This window comes from Pseudophryne corroboree, chromosome 2 (genome assembly GCF_028390025.1).
Source record: "Pseudophryne corroboree isolate aPseCor3 chromosome 2, aPseCor3.hap2, whole genome shotgun sequence".
In the NCBI taxonomy this organism is placed as follows: Eukaryota; Metazoa; Chordata; class Amphibia; order Anura; family Myobatrachidae; genus Pseudophryne; species Pseudophryne corroboree.
The window spans coordinates 515893015-515909481 of record NC_086445.1 but is presented as its reverse complement, the minus strand read 5'-3'; the positions used below and the strand labels follow the sequence as shown (position 1 = coordinate 515909481).

At 45.9% G+C, this 16467-nt stretch overlaps 1 protein-coding gene across 18 annotated transcripts in view; it reads left to right on the top strand.

The window, feature by feature from the left end:
* The window catches only part of MACF1 (microtubule actin crosslinking factor 1), a 564002-nt gene that overhangs the window by 149408 nt on the left and 398127 nt on the right, over window positions 1-16467 (top strand). For all 18 annotated transcript variants that reach the window (XM_063954114.1, XM_063954106.1, XM_063954121.1 and 15 more), the window contains 15 exons: window positions 220-386; window positions 473-585; window positions 679-785; window positions 868-987; window positions 1072-1167; window positions 4628-4755; window positions 4837-4930; window positions 6531-6685; window positions 7433-7700; window positions 7808-7936; window positions 8139-8216; window positions 8314-8475; window positions 8785-8889; window positions 15787-15882; window positions 15960-16085. In XM_063954114.1, the coding sequence (XP_063810184.1) occupies window positions 220-386; window positions 473-585; window positions 679-785; window positions 868-987; window positions 1072-1167; window positions 4628-4755; window positions 4837-4930; window positions 6531-6685; window positions 7433-7700; window positions 7808-7936; window positions 8139-8216; window positions 8314-8475; window positions 8785-8889; window positions 15787-15882; window positions 15960-16085 (1944 nt within the window). The remainder of the gene's footprint in view (window positions 1-219; window positions 387-472; window positions 586-678; window positions 786-867; window positions 988-1071; window positions 1168-4627; window positions 4756-4836; window positions 4931-6530; window positions 6686-7432; window positions 7701-7807; window positions 7937-8138; window positions 8217-8313; window positions 8476-8784; window positions 8890-15786; window positions 15883-15959; window positions 16086-16467) is intronic.

Sequence of the window (16467 nt, the reverse complement as noted above, 5' to 3'; positions counted from 1 at the left end):
CGTTCATCAGAATTGATTGCTGAATTCAGTTCCAAATGTGTTTGTGAAGGTAATAGCAAATCAGGTTTCATGCAGCCTCTGCTTATTGGGAACACTGAGCAGATACAGTATGCAGAGCATGCATCTAGTGTGAAACTTCACGCTTTGCTCGCCTCGCCTCACACTGCATTCATAAAGCAATGTTAGACGTGATAAAGATTGTCCTCTTTCTGTCTGCAGATCTCAGATATTTATGTCAGTGGGGAATCTGGAGATATGTCTGCCAAAGAGAAGCTGCTCCTATGGACGCAGAAGGTGACAGCTGGATACATCGGGGTTAAATGCACCAACTTCTCTTCTTGCTGGAGCGATGGCAAGATGTTTAATGCCCTTATACACCGGTACAGGTAGGTAAATATTGATATTTTACTAGTGTTATAACACGGTGTAAATCACAAAGAGGGATTCTAAATTACCGTGATCCTATCTGCAGACCTGATCTGGTAGACATGCAGAAGGTGGAAATTCAGAGTAATCGGGAAAACCTAGAGCAAGCGTTTGAAATAGCCGAGAATCTGGGTGTCACCAGGTTATTAGATGCTGAAGGTTTGTACAATTTTATTGGCAGCTCCTTTACAATCTAAATATTTTTATGAAGTAGCTGCTTTACTTAGGTGTTTGTTTGACTGCCCCTCCCAGATGTGGATGTGGATTCTCCTGATGAAAAGTCTGTGATCACATATGTGTCTTCTATATATGATGCCTTCCCCAAAGTCCCAGAAGGAGGAGATGGGATCAGTGCCACTGTAAGTTTTGTTCAGTACAATTGCAGCTGTGTCAGGGGTCACTGAGATATGCTGACCCCCTTATTCTGGGTTCTTCCTGCAGGAAGTGGATTCCCGCTGGCTGGAGTACCAGGAAAGAGTAATGTCCCTTATGCAGTGGATTCGTCAGCATGTACTTCTGATGTCTGACAAATCATTTCCACAAAACCCTGTGGAGTTAAAGGTACAATGATTGAGAATGCCTATTGTACAATAGAGGGAATGCTTATATGCCCAATACACATTTATAAGTGTTTTTCTCTTCTAGGCACTTTATAATCAATATGTACATGTAAAAGAAACTGAAATCCCAGCAAAAGAACAAGAAAAAGCCCAAATACAGAAATTGTATCAGATGTTTCAGGTATATAAATGTATATTCCAGTTGAATAACGCAAGACCAACTTTTGTCTTTGATGTTAGGTGTTATATTCAGTTTAAAAAATACATATTTTTTCCACTTCATCTCTGTTGCAAATTTGATCTCAGTCAGTGTGTCTTTTTGTCTAGTATCAGTCTCTTATAATGTACAGATATGGTCTCATACATCTTTGCCGCAGTCACACCAAACAGACCCTCTTGGCATGCCAGGTCGCGTGAAAATCTTCTAGTGTCAGGCATCTTTTTTGCCAAAAATGTGTCTTAGTTGCAATGCAATGCGACTAGTACGCACCAGGATACTGTGATTAGTTTGATATGACACTTGTATAACTTTGTGCAGCTGAGTCTCTGAATCTGTATAGGAAGTGCTACAGTGTAGCAGAAGCAGTTTTTTTCCAATACATGTTCTTGTCTGCATCGTATAGACTCACACACAATATACAAGTGTCATATGTGAAATTAATCAGCACAGTCTCCTTATACGTTCTAGTTGCATTGCGTTGCGATGAAGTTGCATTTTCGCCAAAATAAGATGCCCAACGTTAGCAGAGTTGCAAGGGACCTGGTGGCTCACTCACGCCAGGCATCTCGTACTGCATGGTGTATTGAGCGTAGGCGGAACTGGAGGCGGTGCATTGCACCAGGGCCAGCCGCTATTAAGGGCCCACAGCTGACAACATTTAATGAGTCAAGCATTGTTAGCAGAGAATAGCAGAGTTGCATGCGACCTTGCGGCTCACTCACACAAGGCATCTCGCGCTGTATGGCGTATTGAGGCTAGATGTATAAGGACACATTTGTATAAGTCCAAAAATCAGGAAACAGGATCTCCACTCACTCAGCATTATCTCCACAGTAAGCACTTTTGCAGCAGGCTAAACATAAGGGCCCTACACATTGACCGATCCGCCGCCGAGCTGCCCGATGGCAGATACGGGCGACCCGGCAGCAGGGGGGCAGTCCCGGGGGAGTGAAGTGTCTTCACTCCCCCCGTCACCCGGTTCCATAGAAGTGCAGGCAAATATGGACGAGATCGTCCATATAGGCCTGCATGCACAGCCGAAGGGGCACCAGCGATGAACGAGCGCGGGGCCGCGCATCGTTCATCGCTGGTGCCTCCACACTCAAAGATATGAACGGTATCTCATTCATTAATGAGCGAGATCGTTCATATCTTTGCGTAATATCGCCCAGTGTGTAGGGCCTATAAGTGTAAAGCACTCTCCTGAAAAAGAGGCTTATTTACACTAACTATTCTGCATAGCCCATAGTTTCATGTGCAGTATGTGCCCTCATTGACCTTTGCCATCGAGTAGCACCCAGTTATAGCCTAGTTACGTCTCTTCAGCCGGAAGTTTATATGCTGCATACAACACTACCTATACTAGGGAGCACATGGCTTCCGAGCACACACAGCGCGAGAAATTGCAGAATCAGCTTCACCTACAGGGGTAAGCGCAACTCTGCATTAGCCCCTTTGTTGCATACATTTACAGGTACATGTTTAAGCTTTTTACAATATTGAAGATGCTTTGGCTTTTAGAATGGTCCTAACTACCCAATGAGACCACCAACATTTGGGTCACATATTTGAATTTGACATTTTCAAACTGAGCGTGAAACTTTTTGTTGAGCAACTTGCAACTTTTTTTTATTTGGAAGCTCTGTTTTGGAAAGTATTTATGAGAGTTCTGCAGCTGCTTTCTGCTATTGCTCTTTGTTTAACAATGTAACATTAATAAATGTGACCCAACGTTGATATGCTCATTGATTAGCATTACAAACAGTCTGGTAGCAGAGGTACCTGGCAAGTGATGAATAGCTTACAGATGTATATGAAATGTATGCTTTCATTCAGTGGCGTAACTAGAATTTCCCCCCAAGCCCAAAAAGTCTCTGGCCCCCCAAACTCCCCCCCCCCCCCCCCATAATTGCCACTAGGAAAGTGACGAATTTGCGCGTGTGCGTGTCACAAAAAGGGGGCATGGCCTCTCTAAAATGGGTGTGTCTTCACTGAAAGGGGCGTGGCATTGCAGGACAAGACTACCTTATACTGCACGCCCAGATATTGGCCACCACAGGAAAAAAATAATCCTGATTCATGCCCCTTACATTATATGTCCTTTTTCCTCCTTATAGTAATGCCCAGTACACATTATGCCTCACACTGCAATGGCCCTTAGACATTATGCCACACATCATAATGCCTATTACACAATATGCCACACCGTAATGCTCCTGACACATTATGCCACACACCGCAATGCCCGTTATATATTATGCCACACACTGCAATGCCCCTGAGACATTATACCACGTACAATTCCCGTTATACAGTATACCACACAGTCATGCCTGTGACACATTATGACACCGCAGTGCCCGTTATACATTATGCCATACACCGCAATGTACATTACACATTAAGCCCTACAGTAAGGCTTCTAATTACTTTTAAATTACCTGGTCGTTGCCAGGGGTTTCATGCTCTTGGTTCCATGCATGGTGCCAGGGGTTTTCATGCTCAGGGTGTCCTGCTCGATCCCAGGGGTTTCATTTGCAGGGTGTCAAAGCTCGTTGCCAGGGAGTAATTCTTGTTGCCAGGGGTTTCATGCTCTTGGTTCCATGCATGGTGCCAGGGGTTTTCATGCTCAGGGTGTCCTGCTCGATCCCAGGGGTTTCATTCGCAGGGTGTCAAAGCTCGCTGCAAGGGAGTAATGCTTGTTGCCAGGGGTTTCATGCACTGGATGTCATGCTAGTTGCTAGGTTATAGTGCCTGTTGCCAGGGATTTCATGAGGTGGATGTCATGCGTCTTTCCGGGGGGTAATGCTTGTTGCTAGGGGTGTGTAATGCTCATTGCCAAGGGGTTTTCATGCTCGCTACCAGGGTGGCAGGAAATAAGGCTGCCGTGGTCGCGGCCAGCGCCATGCGCTCCCACGGGTCCCAGCACTTCCCGGCATTTAGACGCAAGAGGTCAATTATGACCTCCAGCATGTCTCCTCCATGGCGGAGGTCATTTTAGGAGGGCCATTTCGCAGATTGACATGCGGACGGCTAATCCGCATGTCAATCTCCGCAGCCTTGCGCCTCCAAGCCTCCACAGTGGCTGCCGGGGTGTTAGTTACGCCACTGCTTTTATTGTTGTTTTAGAAGCAGGTTTTAAATTGTGTTTTTTTTGCAAGCTGGGAGACCCTGTTTTTGATTGTGTGGGTGATGCTATTTTTTTGTTTACTTTCACTGATTCCCTCCCTTTGAGCCTAAAGTTTAGAAGTTGATGCATTACATTTCATGCTCTTCTTCAACATCCACTGACACACACTCTTTTTTGGCTTTGCTGTGCTTATGTCTTATGTTTTACCTGTGTTTGCTCAATTGTGTCTTCCTCTCAAGCCCAGGATGGAATTGTCTTTAATATCAGTTCTGTGTAACTTTTCTATATCAGGTCTGGATTGAATTTGGTCGCATCAAACTCCCACCGTCTTTTCACCCAAATGATGTGGAGGAACAGTGGGGGAAGCTTATACTTTCCATGCTAGAGAGGGAGAAAGTTCTGCGTCCAGCTGTGGAGAGGTGGGTTTTTCTCAGGTCTTCTTGGAAATTTTTTGTCTGATCATTTATGGTATAATGGATGCATTCTCTTTTTCCTTACAGGCTCGATCTGCTATTGCACATTGCAAACAGGATACAGAATGGCTGTCTGAGCTGCGAAGAGAAGCTAACGCTAGCAAGGAATACACTGCAGTCTGTAAGTAACCTTCAGTGGTTGTACTGTGTGCTGGTAATTCTGTTGGTGGGATGAAGTCCATTTACCGGCTGTCGGGATCCCAGTGTACAGGAGACCGACGCTGGAATCCCGACACCCGGTTATATGCCGACCCTCAGGAATATGTGCAACACTCGCACATATTTCCCACTCGGTTGGTCCATGCCACCAACTGCGTGGGAATAGAACATCGAACCCGATGCGTGATAAGCGCAGCAAGCCCGCACGGGGTCTCGCTGCCTAGCTGCCAGTATCCCGGCAGACAGGATGCCGCTGTCAGTATAGTGACAGCTGGCATCCTGTCTACCGAGAATTTGGATGTATTCCCCCATGTGCTGTGTGCATTAGGATAAGTGCTTGTTTTGATTCTAGAAAGTGATAAGGTGAAGAAAACTGTCCTATAAAGGTTGTTGTTTGAGTTATGCATATTGTAGGTTATTAAGATATTGCCGATACATGTTATCTTTATAGCTTGAAGTTATGTAGAGCATACTTTAATTACTGTGTTTGAATGATTTACTATAATATCAAGGACACCACTTCTTATGTTCTTATTTTCTCTCCTTATAAACAAAAAATATGTATAACTGTGCTTGATACAACCTATGAAACAGATGCTTTAGCCAGCATAGAATTAACATTGTATTTTCATTTTTCTTTTAGTGTTAAATAAAAAAAAATACACTTAATGTAAATAAGAGTTCAATAACAATTGTAACAAATACACAATACATATGTATTCCAAGGCTCATTGCAGTGTCTCAATAAGGGGGATATTCAATGAACCAATGTGAATTACCGTAGTTAATGGATTTCCCCGGGGGTAATCCTATTAGCCCCTGGCCGCCGGCACTTACCTAGAATTAGGCAGGTACGGGAAGCAGAATGCACGATAAGCAGCCCTCAGAGATCTGTTTTTGTGTGATAACGCATGGGTTCAGGAACTTCTCCTGGACTCCATGTGTTATTGTCCGAAAACGGGTCATTAACTGCACGATAAAATTGGGTTATAATTAGATAGCCCGATAATTCTATTGGAATATTGTAGCCTGTTTATTGGTGGTGAATTATCGCTGGCAATTGGATACTGGTCTAAATGTGTCGTGTTTAAGACAATTATACCACTCTCAGACAGAAAGTGGTGGAAAACTGCTTTTACCCAGCACTTGAAGCACATTTTTGTTTTCCGGTCCCAGCCTGTACCCCCCTTCACACAGAAGAACAAATTGCCAGGTCAAGTATTTGGAACTGGTAATTTGCCGGGTAAACCTTGGACCACCTTCTGTGTGAAAGAGTAAACCCGGGTCGCAAAACCTGGGACTTCCACCCGGAACAAAAGCTGGGTCGTAGTCCTGGGATTTTCGACCCAGGTTGACCCTTTCGTACCGTAAAGGACCCGGCTCGACCCTGCAAATTGCCGGGTCAAAAACTCTGTCTGAAAGTTGTATTGGTGTGGTTCCTAAAGGTTTATTGTTTTCACTTTGGAAGCTATCAAACCTGAGGTTTTGATCCATGTCGGAGTCAGTCTTTTAAAAATCTGCCATTGGTATATTTTCCTTTCACATAGATGTGTGTCTTTCAGGATGCTGCTAACATTGAATGTGGGCAGAGAACTCGGCAAGAGGTTGAGGTGCTGCAGTTTCTGCAGGAGAGTGAAAGTCTCCTCTGCCAGCTACAGGCAGATGTTCAGATCCTGAGAGATGAGAAGTACTTCCAGGTGGAAGAACTGGCCATCAGGTATAGTGACATTATTTGGTCTGTTGGTTCTAGTGATCACAGAGATGATGAACATTGGTTTGGCTGAACATCCATGTGCTCTTAGAACCCAAGAAATTATAATTGGCTTGTAAAAAAACATACTGCTATGGTGTTAGGCTGCACTAAAAATGTCATCTGATATATTCTTCATAATTGTCTTACCAGTGCTTACATTTCCTGTTTGCTTGGATTATGACTTGCTGCATTCTTAATTTTAAAGATCTGTAGATACGATGTACACCACTTGCTGACACTGGGCTCAACGATCACTTCTTATTGTACCTGCATCTACACATTAAAATGCACCCCCCTAGGATTTAATGTGTAGGTAAACCCGTAGATTCCAGCATTTTAAGGGTTTCTGCATGTTACTACAGGGTTTACCGCACAGGGAAAATGGAGAATAATTGAATAGCTTGGGGTGTTAAACCTGGAGCTTTTCCCTGCGCAGTAAACCCTGCACCTAATTGTATATGCCCCTATGACGAGCAGGGGGAGCAGCCATAAGCACTGGTGAGCTTACTATACCTGGACTATGTAAATGTTAGGAGTTCTGTAACCACACTGCAGGCCTAGTACTTCAAAGTCATCTAAGTGACCCTTTAGAGAAGGCCATTAATTAGAAGGTTGGTTTTATGTATTTGATTGATGCCGTCTTTCGTGAGTGTTGTGTAGCCTTTGCTCTGCTCTTGAAATTATTTCTAAGTGACTTCTTTTGTTGTTTAGAGTTCTACGGATTCAGGATGAACTTCTCACACTCAGGCTGGAATATTCCAACCTTTACAGAAAAGGGAACTTTCTCAACACAGACCTACATACTTCCTTGTCTGTGAACACATCTCAACAACAGAACTTTCACACTTCACCCACTTCTTCCACTTCATGGTTTAGAAAACCGATGAGTCGATCAGAGCTACTTTCATTGTCATCATCCGAAGATGAGGGCAGCCTCAGATTTGTGTATGAGCTCCTTGCCTGGGTAGAAGAAATGCAGGTTAGTTATTGGCCTGTAGATAAACTGAAAGGTATTGCTGTGTCAGTTACATCAGTGCAAGTTCAAGAAGGCTTCTTACAATTGTACTTACTTCTTTTGAATTTTAGTTGAAACTGGAGCGAGCAGAGTGGGGCAGTGACCTTCCTAGTGTGGAGACTCAGCTGGAAAATCAGCGGCAGGTCCACTCCAGCGTGGAGGAGCTTGCCACAAGTTTGCGAGAAGCTAGAAGCTATGAGGTGTTTGTCCAACAGTGCTTAATTATATGGGACTTTAGGATTTGCTTTACATGTATTTATAAGGGCATCTCTCATGATAGATTTATTTTTTCTAGCTAAAAGTGCAATTAGTTGTATGGTTACATTGTTAAAGACAAATAATTTTACAGTTGGCTGCCATACATTCTCCTGATGCATGTTCCTCCCTTTACTCTTCTGACAGGTTAAAATGTCTCCAAATTTTCGCAGCAGCTATAGAGAAACTTTAAACAAGCTTGAAATGCAGTACTGCAAACTGAGGGTAAGACTGTAATGGAACGTGCAACCATCTGACTATATAAGCATGTGGTATTAAATCAGCAAGTGTAAATGAATATAATCATGTTATTGTTCTGTAGGAAACCTCTAACTTCCGTTTACGTCATTTGGAGAGCCTCCATGAGTTTGTGTCTAGAGCCACAGCACAGATTATCTGGCTGAATGAGAAGGAGGAGGAGGAGCTGGCATATGACTGGAGCGATGGAAATTCCAACATGGAGGTGAAGAAGGATTACTTTTTGGTAAGTGTAGATCAGAAGAACAGACCTTCTAATTTCAATACAACTGATACATAACTGTGACATGAGTTTACTATCTCAGCTTATTACTAGTGTATTTTACTTTCTCTTGCCCTTCCTCTACCCCAGCCACATTTTCTCTTGACCCCAAATCCATTTCTGTCTGTTCCCCTTTCAGTGGGAGCTACATTCATTGTGCATGTCCATCTCGGGGCTTGCTGTAGGAGATAATTATAAAGATTGTCTTGCAGTTAACTGATGACACAAAAGTGCAGAAGACTAATAGTAAAGTAATATTTGCGCCTTCCCCAGGAACTGACACAAGAGCTGGAGCAGAAGCATGATGTGATCCAGTTCTTACAGGAAACGGCTGAGCTGCTGTCGCTGGAAAATCACCCAGCAAAACAGACCGTGGAGGTATTTGTCTGCATGAGAGCCATTCACCTGTGATCCATTTTCTGTGTTCCTGTATTTCTCTGTCATCCACTAGGGGACACTGGAGAGTCAAACAGCTGGGGTGTGAAATTAAAAGAATGGTGTAGTCTCTAGACATGGTTATGCACATTACTTGCTGTTTAACTGTTTTTTCTGCTGCTGTGATTTGCTGTAAAGTGCTGCTGTTGAATTGCTGTAAAGTGCTGCTATCCTCCTTATATTTTAAAATTTCTCTAACGTCCTAAGTGGATGCTGGGGACTCCGTAAGGACCATGGGGAATAGCGGCTCCGCAGGAGACTGGGCACAAAAGTAAAGCTTTAGAACTACCTGGTGTGCACTGGCTCCTCCCCCTATGACCCTCCTCCAAGCCTCCGTTAGATTTTTGTGCCCGAACGAGAAGGGTGCACACTAGGTGGCTCTCCTGAGCTGCTTAGTGAAAAGTTTAGTTTTAGGTTTTTTATTTTCAGTGAGACCTGCTGGCAACAGGCTCACTGCATCGAGGGACTAAGGGGAGAAGAAGCGAACTCACCTGCGTGCAGAGTGGATTGGGCTTCTTAGGCTACTGGACATTAGCTCCAGAGGGACGATCACAGGCCCAGCCATGGATGGGTCCCAGAGCCGCGCCGCCGGCCCCCTTACAGAGCCAGAAGACAGAAGAGGTCCGGAAAATCGGCGGCAGAAGACGTCCTGTCTTCAACAAGGTAGCGCACAGCACTGCAGCTGTGCGCCATTGCTCTCGGCACACTTCACACTCCGGTCACTGAGGGTGCAGGGCGCTGGGGGGGGGCGCCCTGAGACGCAATAAAAACACCTTGGATTGCAAAAAATGCATCACATATAGCTCCTGGGCTATATGGATGCATTTAACCCCTGCCAGAATACATAAAAAAACGGGAGATAAGGCCGCCGATAAGGGGGCGGAGCCTATCTCCTCAGCACACTGGCGCCATTTTCCCTCGCAGCTCCGTTGGAGGGAAGCTCCCTGGCTCTCCCATGCAGTCACTACACTACAGAAAGGGTTAAAAAAAGAGAGGGGGGGCACTATTTACGCGCAGTATTAAAGATACAGCAGCTATAAGGGGAAAAACACTTATATAAGGTTATCCCTGTATATATATAGCGCTCTGGTGTGTGCTGGCAAACTCTCCCTCTGTCTCCCCAAAGGGCTAGTGGGGTCCTGTCCTCTATCAGAGCATTCCCTGTGTGTGTGCTGTATGTCGGTACGTTTGTGTCGACATGTATGAGGAGAAAAATGATGTGGAGACGGAGCAGATTGCCTGTAATAGTGATGTCACCCCCTAGGGGGTCGATACCTGAGTGGATGAACTGTTGGAAGGAATTACGTGACAGTGTCAGCTCTGTATAAAAGACAGTGGTTGACATGAGACAGCCGGCTACTCAGCTTGTGCCTGTCCAGACGTCTCATAGGCCGTCAGGGGCTCTAAAGCGCCCGTTACCTCAGATGGCAGATATAGACGCCGACACGGATACTGACTCCAGTGTCGACGGTGAAGAGACAAATGTGACTTCCAGTAGGGCCACACGTTACATGATGGAGGCAATGAAAAATGTTTTACACATTTCTGATAATACGAGTACCACCAAAAAGGGGTATTATGTTCGGTGAGGAAAAACTACCTGTAGTTTTCCTGAATCTGAGAAATTAAATGAGGTGTGTGATGATGCGTGGGTTTCCCCCGATAACAACTGATAATTTCTAAAATGTTATTGGCATTATATCCTTTCCCGCCAGAGGTTAGGGTGCGTTGGGAAACACCCCCTAGGGTGGATAAAGCGCTCACACGCTTGTAAGGGCTCTACCCTCTCCTGAGATGGCCGCCCTTAAGGATCCTGCTGATAGAAAGCAGGAGGGTATCCTAAAATGTATTTACACACATACTGGTGTTATACTGCGACCAGCAATCGCCTCAGCCTGGATGTGCAGTGCTGGGTTGGCGTGGTCGGATTCCCTGACTGAAAATATTGATACCCTAGATAGGGACAGTATATTTTTGCCTATAGAGCATTTAAAAGATGCATTTCTATATATGCGTGATGCACAGCGGAATATTTGCCGACTGGCATCAAGTCTAAGTGTGTTGTCCATTTCTACCAGTAGAGGGTTATGGACACGACAGTGGTCAGGTGATGCGGATTTCAAACGGCATTTGAAAGTATTGCCTTATTAAGGGGAGGAGTTATTTGGGGTCGGTCTTTCAGACCTGGTGGCCACGGCAACAGCTGGGAAATCCACGTTTGTACCCCAGGTCGCCTCTCAACATGAGAAGACGCCGTATTATCAGGCGCAGTCTTTTCGTGGACAAGCGGGCAAAAGGTTCCTCATTTCTGCCCCGTGACAGAGGGAGAGGAAAAAGGCTGCAGAAATCAGCCAGTTCCCATAAACAGAAACCCTCTCCCGCCTCTGCCAAGCCCTCAGTATGACGCTGGGGCTTTACAAGCAGAATCAGGCACGGTGGGGGGCCCGTCTCAATGAATTTCAGCGCGCAGTGGGCTCACTCGCAAGTAGACCCCTGGATCCTTCAGGTGATATCTCAGGGGTACAAATTGGAATTCGAGACGTCTCCCCCTCGCCGTTTCCTAAAGTCGGCTTTACCGATGTCTCCTTCTGACAGGGAGACAGTTTTGGAAGCCATTCACAAGCTGTATTCCCAGGAGGTGATAATCAAGGTACCCCTCCTGCAACAGGGAACGGGGTATTATTCCACACTGTTGTGGTACCGAAGCCGGACGGCTCGGTGAGACCGATTCTAAATCTAAAATCTTTGAACACTTACATACAGAGGTTCAAATTCAAGATTGAGTCACTCAGAGCAGTGATTGCGAACCTGGAAGAAGGGGACTACATGATGTCTCGGGACATCAAGGATGCTTACCTTCATGTCCAAATTTACCCTTCTCACCAAGGGTACCTCAGGTTTATGGTACAGATCTGTCACTATCAGTTCAGACGCTGCCGTATGGATGGTCCACGGCACCCCGGGTCTTTACCAAGGTAATGGCCGAAATGATGATATTCCTTCAAAGGAAGGGAATTTTAGTTATCCCTTACTTGGACGATTCCCTGATAAGGGTAAGATCCAGGGAACAGTTGGAGGTCGGTGTAGCACTATCTCAGGTAGTGTTGCGGCAGCACGATTGGATTCTCAATATTCCAAAATCGCAGCTGGTTCCGACGACTCGTCTTCTGTTCCTAGGGATGATCCTGGACACAGTCCAGAAAAAGGTGTTTCTCCCGGAGGAGAAAGCCAGGGAGTTATCCGAGCTAGTCAGGAACCTCCTAAAACCGAGCCAAGTCTCAGTGCATCAATGCACAAGGGTTCTGGGTAAAATGGTGGCTTCCTACGAAGCAATCCCATTCGGCAGATTCCACGCAAGAACTTTCCAGTGGGACCTGCTGGAAAAATGGTCCGGGTCGCATCTTCAGATGCATCAGCGGATAACCCTGTCACCAAGAACAAGGGTGTCCCTCCTGTGTTGGTTGCAGAGTGCTCATCTTCAAGAGGGCCGCAGATTCGGCATTCAGGACTGGGTCCTGGTGACCACGGATGCCAGCCTGCGAGGCTGGGGAGCAGTCACACAGGGAAGGAATTTCCAGGGCTTATGGTCAAGCCTGGAGACATCACTTCACATAAATATCCTGAAGCTAAGGGCCATTTACAATGCTCTAAGCTTAGCAAGACCTCTGCTTCAAGGTCAGCCGGTGTTGATCCAGTCGGACAACATCACGGCAGTCACCCACGTAAACAGACAGGGTGGCACAAGAAGCAGGAGGGCAATGGCAGAAGCTGCAAGGATTTTTCGCTGGGCGGAAAATCATGTGATAGCACTGTCAGCAATTCCGGGAGTGGACAACTGGGAAGCAGACTTCCTCAGCAGACACGACCTCCACCCGGGAGAGTGGGGACTTCACCCAGAAGTCTTCCACATGATTATAAACCGTTGGGAAAAACTCGACAGGTATTGCGCCAGGTCAAGGGACCCTCAGGCAATAGCTGTAGACGCTCTGGTAACACCGTGGGTGTACCAGTCAGTGTATGTGTTCCCTCATCTGCCTCTCATACCCAAGGTACTGAGATTGATAAGATGGAGAGGAGTAAGCACTATATTCGTGGCTCCGGATTGGCCAAGAAGGACTTGGTAACCGGAACTTCAAGAGATGCTCACGGAGGATCCGTGGCCTCTACCTCTAAGAAGGGACCTGCTCCAGCAAAGACCCTGTCTGTTCCAAGACTTACCGCGGCTGCGTTTGACGGCATGGCGGTTGAACGCCGGATCCTGAAGGAAAAAAAAAAAAGGCATTCCGGATGAAGTCATCCCTATCCTGATCAAAGCCAGGAAGGATGTAACCGCAAAACATTATCACCGCATTTGGCGAAAATATGTTGCGTGGTGCGAGGCCAGTAAGGCCCGACGGAGGAAATTCAACTGGGTCGATTCCTACATTTCCTGCAAACAGGAGTGTCTATGGGCCTGAAATTGGGGTCCATTAAGGTTCAAATTTCGGCCCTGTCAATTTTCTTCCAAAAAGAACTAGCTTCAGTCCCTGAAGTTCAGACGTTGTAAAAGGGGTACTGCATATACAGCCTCCTTTTGTGCCTCCAGTGGCACCTTGGGATCTCAATGTAGTTTTTGGGTTCCAAAAGTCACATTGGTTTGAACCACTTAAGTCTGTGGAGTTAAAATATCTCACATGGAAAGTGGTCATGCTGTTGGCCCTGGCCTGGGCCAGGCGCGTGTCAGAATTGGCGGCTTTATCCTGTAAAAGCCCTTATCTGATTTTCCATTCGGACAGGGCGGAATTGAGGACTCGTCCTCAGTTTCTCCCTAAGGTGGTTTCAGCGTTTCACCTGAACCAACCTATTGTGGTGCCTGCGGCTACTAGGGACTTGGAGGACTCCAAGTTGCTAGACGTTGTCAGGGCCCTGAAAATATATGTTTCCAGGACGGCTGGAGTCAGAAAATCTGACTCGCTGTTTATCCTGTATGCACCCAACAAGCTGGGTGCTCCTGCTTCTAAGCAGACTATTGCTCGTTGGATTTGTAGTACAATTCAGCTTGCACATTCTGTGGCAGACCTGCCACAGCCAAAAATCTGTAAATGCCCACTCCACAAGTAAGATGGGCTCATCTTGGGCGGCTGCCCGAGGGGTCTCGGCTTTACAACTTTGCCGAGCAGCTACTTGGTCAGGAGCAAATTCTACAAAATTGATACCCTGGCTGAGGAGGACCTGGAGTTCTCTCATTTGGTGCTGCAGAGTCATCCGCACTCTCCCGCCCGTTTGGGAGCTTTGGTATAATCCCCATGGTCCTTACGGAGTCCCCAGCATCCACTTAGGACGTTAGAGAAAATAAGAATTTACTTACCGATAATTCTATTTCTCGTAGTCCGTAGTGGATGCTGGGCGCCCATCCCAAGTGCGGATTGTCTGCAATACTGGTACATAGTTATTGTTACCAAAAAATCGGGTTATTGCTGTAGTGAGCCATCTTTTCTAGAGGCTCCTCTGTTATCATGCTGTTAACTGGGTTTAGATCACGAGTTGTACGGTGTGATTGGTGTGGCTGGTATGAGTCTTACCCGGGATTCAAAATCCTTCCTTATTGTGTACGCTCGTCCGGGCACAGTATCCTAACTGAGGCTTGGAGGAGGGTCATAGGGGGAGGAGCCAGTGCACACCAGGTAGTTCTAAAGCTTTACTTTTGTGCCCAGTCTCCTGCGGAGCCGCTATTCCCCATGGTCCTTACGGAGTCCCCAGCATCCACTACGGACTACGAGAAATAGAATTATCAGTAAGTAAATTCTTATTTTCCCCATGCTTTATATGTGTGTTACAGCTACATGTCATATATGGGTGGTCTTCAGTTTGCCAGCTGTTGGGATCCCGGCGCACAGTAAACCGGCGCCGGATTCCCGACACCCGGCATACCGACACCTTTTCTCCCTCTTGGGGGTCCATGAACCCCCGAGGAGGGAGAATAGATAGCGTAGTGCGCCACCGTACCCACAAGGGGGTCATTTGCGCTCGCCCACCTGTCGGTTTGTCGGCGGTTGGGATTCCGGTGTCGGTATGCTGGCCACCAGGATCCCCGCCGCTGGCATACCATACTACACCCGTCATATACAGTAGTGTATTTTAAGAAACACCAAACACTGCAGATTCCACAATCCACCATAATATTAGCTGATGTTGAAGTGGATGTGCATTTTTGACGAATAATTTCTTTGTATTTTCCTTACTACCCACAATTTTCTTGATTGTACCACCAGTGACATAAGGAGGTGTAATAGGGAGCTTTGAGAATGGAATGCTAGTCCCACCCTAACAGTTCAGTCTGCTAGAATGGGTGATGTGTTCTAATTTTGACACTGACAATGTTTAAAACAGGTTTTTTTTCTCCTGTCCAGTCGGGCTTCCATCCATGGTAGGCTTGTATTGCCTGCTTAGTATCGGTTACAGCATTCAAAGCATCCTGTGATAAGATAATGATGGGTGTTCTAGGGAGAGCAACCCCTCCTGATGTACTAATTAAGGATATTATGTAAAGATCTGGGCTTGTCCAAAAATCAACAAACACTTTACATTCACTGGTCTCAACAAACAAATGCACTGGCCAGTGCTCACTTGCCTTCTGCAGATGAGGGATTGTACCTCAGAGTTTATAGTCTGGCCTTACAGTGATTTGTGTTTGACAGGGTTGGTAAATTTTACCTATAATTAACTTTCCTAAGCACTTTCTTTGTGTTGAACAAAACACCTTTCATTGGTTCAGGGTGCCGTCATGAAAACAGAACTGAACACATTTAAAAAAAAAACTGTGTTTGCTGTGATCTTTATGGTTTATTGTTTCATTTCTAGGCATATAGTGCTGCAGTTCTTTCCCAATGGCAGTGGGTACAACAGTTATGTCTTTGCGTGGAGCAACATTTAAAGGAAAATACTTCCTATTTCCAGGTACATTTATTATCCTTTTCATATTAATTTAGCATGTTTGTTGTTTTTAAAGCTGATCACCCATTTTCCCCCATCAGTTCTTCAGTGATATACGGGAATCGGAGGTCTATTTGAAAAATCTTCAGGAATCAATCAAGAGGAAATATTCCTGTGACCGGAATACTAGTGTGATCCGATTGGAGGACATGTTGCAGGATTCCATGGTGCGAGGAAATCACTCACGCTTTTATTGTTTGTCTGCCAGTAATCTTTGTTTCTCTGACGTCCTAGTGGATGCTGGGAACTCCGTAAGGACCATGGGGAATAGACGGGCTCCGCAGGAGACTGGGCACTCTATAAGAAAGATTTGGTACTATCTGGTGTGCACTGGCTCCTCCCTCTATGCCCCTCCTCCAGACCTCAGTTAGATTTCTGTGCCCGGCCCGAGCTGGATGCACACTAGGGGCTCTCCTGAGCTTCTAGAAAGAAAGTTTAAATTAGGTTTTTTATTTTACAGTGAGACCTGCTGGCAACAGGCTCACTGCATCGAGGGACTAAGGGGAGAAGAAGCGAACCTACCTGCTTGCAGCTAGCTTGGGCTTCTTA